We start from the raw sequence: 4,227 nt of genomic DNA on the forward strand, positions 1-4,227 counted from the left end.
CGGAGCGGGCGGCGGCGGCGGCGGCGGCGGCGGGCGGCGGGCCGGCGGCGCGGGCGTCAGCGTTACGTGGGGCCGGGGGAGATGCGCCGGGCCCCGGCCCCCCCGCCCCCGGCCCGGCCCCCGCCCCCTCCCCGGTCCCCCGCCCCCGGCCCTGGCCCGCATTGTGTGCGGCGGGAGGCGGCCCGGCCATTAGCATGCGGGGGGCGGCGCGGCGGGGCTGGGAGCCGCGCGGGAGCGAGAGCGGGAGCGGGGCTCTGGCTCCGGGGACAGGGAGCTGGGGACCCCGGGAGCCGCGAGAGGCGGCCGCCAGGGGCGGGGTGCGGGCCATTTGGAGACTGGGGGCGCTGTCGGAGGGAAGGAGGGAGGGAGCGGGGGTGGGGCGCACGGATGATTCCAACAGGAGACTGGAAGAGATTTTGAAAGGTCATCTCGTCCTTCCCCCAGCCTCCAAGCGGACTGCCCCTCCCACCCTAAACCCGGACATACCAGGGAAGGAGCTGGCTCTGCCGCTCTTTCTGCCCCAACATGCACAGACTCGGGAAGTTCTTCCTGGGGTTTTATCTCAAAGCCTCTCCCTTACAATTTCTGTCTCTCTTTTGGGGAAGGAGGAGGGGCGATTATAGAGATAGTTAATGTCTGCCGTATAAGAAACATTATTAAAGTTACTCTCCGGTCCTTTCTCTTCTTGATAAACAATTCCTGCTCCTTCCTCTCGAATTCTATTTTTCCATTCCTTAAGTCACTTTAACGGCTCTTCAATACAACAAATATTTACTGAGTGTTTACTAAGTACCAGGCACCAATGCTCAGCGCCGTGGGGGATGAGCACATGAGGGGAATGTAGTACCCTCTCTGGAGGAGATTGTAATCCAGACAGGGACTACAACTTTGTAAGTAGGATACTTAGATTTAATCAATATTTACCAAATGCCTGTTCACATATTTAATAGTATATAATCTTTCTAATAACACTGTGAAATATAATTGGTCTGCATTTACAGGTAAGGGAAATGAGGCTAAAAGAGTCGCTTTCCACTGGCCTACCAGCTCAGGGATACTCAGCCCAACAGCTCACATTCTATCAGTCCATTGCCACAAAATAAAATTAATGTACATAAGGATCGAGGAGGGGGTAGACACACAACAGCTCTCAGGTTCCCTTTAAATGTGATTTCCACTCCCCAGGAAAGAAGAGTGGCACAGTGTTCCAGTGAGTGTTGGCCCAGCACTGAGCAGGGCAGAAGTGGCTTACAAAGGCCACTTGCCTCCCAGGACCCTGCCTCCTGGTACTAACTCCTGGGGGTCTTCTGGCTCAGTCGTCTTCTGTCATCAATAATAATAATAATAGCCACTAACATTTATTGAGCATGTATGTGCCGGGTGCTGGACTGAGTTGGTTCATGTGCATTTTCTCTTTTAATACTTAAGGCAATCTCTTGAGATTGGTATTCCCTTTATTGATAAGGAAACAGCGAGATTAAGTACCTTGCCCAAGGTCACCCAGGTAGATCTGGGCTTTGAACATAGGTCTCATTGCCCCCAGACCTCAGGCTCTGCACCAAGATGGACTTTTCCTATTTTTGATGTACAGAATATATATTTGGGCTCATGTGATTCTGCTTATTGTATGAATAAATGACCCCAGCTTAGCTTCTGAATAAGCCCTGTAGTATATGAGGTACATCAGTATGACCTCATCAGCACCATTAATGGTTATTATGCACCTACCCTGAGTCAACAACCCTTCACAGTCATATTATTATCTCCCTTTTAATCACTCAGTTTCAACAAACTGAGGTTCAAATTGGTAGAATAATGTATCCAAGGCCACACAGCTCGGAAAGTGGCAGAGCTTGCCTGACTGCAAGGCAACTTCTGTCCCTCAAAAATATTAATTGTTGCAATAGTGTCCTTCCCAAGACTGACCATTTAAGGACCATCTTCTATACATGTCTAGCTGCAGGTTATCACTGAGTCAAAAGCAATCCCTACTATAAATAGAGCTCTCCATCCACTTAGTCAGTGTCCAATCCAGAGTAAATCCTTCAAGAAAGGAATGAGAGAGAAGAAACTGTCCAGAAAGTGAGAGACAGGAAGCCAGGTCTTGGCTGGTCTTGGGACAAATCTTCAAGCAGTAATGACGGGACTAATTCAGAGGGTAATGTGGGATTTCCCTAGGGAACAGCAAGTAATTTGAGGAGGAAGCCCCCTAAAAAAAGGAGAAAGATTAGATGGAAATGGGGGGGAAATTGGGGCCCAGGGTGGTAGTGTCCATGTATATAACGTGAGTGGATGAGGTGAGTGATCAGAAGAGGAACCCAGGATGGGCAGAGATGGGGTCAGTAGGAAACAGGAACAGAATGAGTTAGGGCTGGGTGTCTTGTGGAGTGAACCAGCACCACTACCCAGCACCACTACCCAGCACCACTCCCTGGATCCTAAGGCCCTCATAGGGACCTTTGCCCCACCACACCCCAGCCCTGATAGCCTGTCTCTGCCAGGACAACTTTGTCTTCTGCTCTGAGCTACCAGGCCCTACCAGGAGCTCCAGGGCCAGCTGGGACCCATCCCTTTGGAGCAGCTGCTTCAGACTAGGTAAGTGTGAGGCCCTGAGCCTCAACTCCCTGGATATTGGAAGCAGGCAGAGGGGCAGCTGAAAGAGCTGTTGCTGTATGTCCTGTCTCCTGATAGGTGCCATAATGAATTTTTCCCAGGCTTGGAAGCACTGAGCTCTAGTGGTCAAGGGAGCCATGGAGGAGAGAGCTGGTCAGCGAGAGCAAGACAGACCCAGCCTTCGTCTGGAAAAGCTACAGCACTGGGCCAGGCACAGGCAGAGTGGGCACCTCTTGGTGCTGGCGGTGAGGCCAGGCTGCCCCACCCCAACTTGTACCCCAGTTCAATTCCACCCATGTTTAGTGAGCACCTATCATCTGCCTGAAACTGTGCTAGGCTCTGAGTGGGAGGAGGGTGGAGGAAACAGAATAAACAATGCAAGACCCTTAATCTCCAAGTAGCTTCCATCATGTGGGGAAAACACATAGTTAAGTAACTGAACTATGACATGAGGCAGAAAAAATTAAATGATATCCCCTTCTTTTATGGCTCTTGGTTGACTACTCTTCACCACTTGGGAGGAAGGAAGGGAACCCCTAACAGTTCTCCTTCAACTACCCTGCATCCGGCCTCCAGGTGAGCCAGCTATGGCTGGCAGTGGCTGTGGTGCCCTTTGCTATCTCAGTTGCCTGCCTGAACTCTGCTTGTCACGTGGCCACAGCACTGCCACTTGGGCCTGGCGTACTGGTAAGAACTACCATACGGGAGGGTGGAAGGAAGGTCCTGGGGGCCCCTCCCTAATGGGCCAGAGCTCACCACTTGCCTTTCTCATCATTCAGGGTCTCCTCACTGGGATTGTAACCCTTGAGCTGCGCAGAGCACCCCGTCTCTGGAAGGTGAGAGGGGAAGAGAATGCAGTACTATTCTCCCACCCCCTAAAACACACACACACCTCAGCCCAGGAAGTGGATTTCTAACTGTTAACTGTGTTAGTTATCTGCCCGTGACTGGTCTAAAAGACTGAGGAGGGAAACAAGAAAGTTAGAGGGCTGATGGTCCTGTTTGGAGGTGGAAGAATAGGAGCTGAGTTTTTTTGTGGTACGCGGGCCTCTCACTGTTGTGGCCTCTCCCGTTGCCGGACGCGCAGGCTCAGCGGCTCATGGGCCCAGCCGCTCTGCGGCATGTGGGATCTTCCCGGACCGGGGCACGAAGCTGTGTCCCCTGCATCGGCAGGCAGACTCTCAACCACTGCGCCACCAGGGAAGCCCAGAAGCTGAGTTTTGTTTTCAGCTAGGCTACAGGTGGGGCTTGGGGTTGCAGTGAGTCGCCTAGGCTGGGCAGGGCTGAACTAACTCACTGGCAGGTGCACGCCATGATGCTATTCAACACCTTCAGTCTGATCTTGGGCTTCATCGCGTTGGTGGTCGAAGTGGTGAAGACAGCCTTGATGTCTGCCCCAACTGTCCCCTCCCAGGTACAAGTGAATAAAGGAGAATGTGGGAGGATGAGGAGGCCAGGGGAGGGGAAAGGGCAGGGGCAAATAGGTGCAGGGTCCCCTGCAGCACACCCTCAGCCCTATCTACCTACAGCTAGCCGGCTTGCTGGTGCTGGAGCTCAGTGCTGAGGCCTTCACCCTAGGCGGAGTGCTGGTCTCAGCATACTCCCTGTTCCTGC

The 4,227-nt window shown here is 53.0% G+C and overlaps 2 protein-coding genes across 2 annotated transcripts in view; one reads left to right on the plus strand and one right to left on the minus strand.

Annotated features, from left to right (window-relative positions):
- Positions 1 to 690, minus strand: part of ZNF219 (zinc finger protein 219) — a 9,763-nt gene extending 9,073 nt beyond the window's left edge. Inside the window, exon 1 of the mRNA XM_007449502.1 lies at positions 487 to 690. The gene's annotated coding sequence lies outside the window, so the exon portion shown is untranslated. The remainder of the gene's footprint in view (positions 1 to 486) is intronic.
- A 2,060-nt stretch (positions 691 to 2,750) lies between these two features.
- Positions 2,751 to 4,227, plus strand: part of TMEM253 (transmembrane protein 253) — a 1,984-nt gene continuing 507 nt past the window's right edge. The window contains 6 exon segments of the mRNA XM_007449503.1: positions 2,751 to 2,858; positions 3,190 to 3,300; positions 3,393 to 3,449; positions 3,917 to 4,027; positions 4,143 to 4,223; positions 4,226 to 4,227. The exon segment at positions 4,226 to 4,227 is cut by the window's right edge and continues 76 nt beyond it. Coding sequence (XP_007449565.1) covers positions 2,751 to 2,858; positions 3,190 to 3,300; positions 3,393 to 3,449; positions 3,917 to 4,027; positions 4,143 to 4,223; positions 4,226 to 4,227 — 470 coding nt within the window.

The sequence above is a fragment of the Lipotes vexillifer genome, unplaced genomic scaffold, assembly GCF_000442215.2.
Source record: "Lipotes vexillifer unplaced genomic scaffold, Lipotes_vexillifer_v1.1 scaffold1093, whole genome shotgun sequence".
Lineage (NCBI taxonomy): Eukaryota > Metazoa > Chordata > Mammalia > Artiodactyla > Lipotidae > Lipotes > Lipotes vexillifer.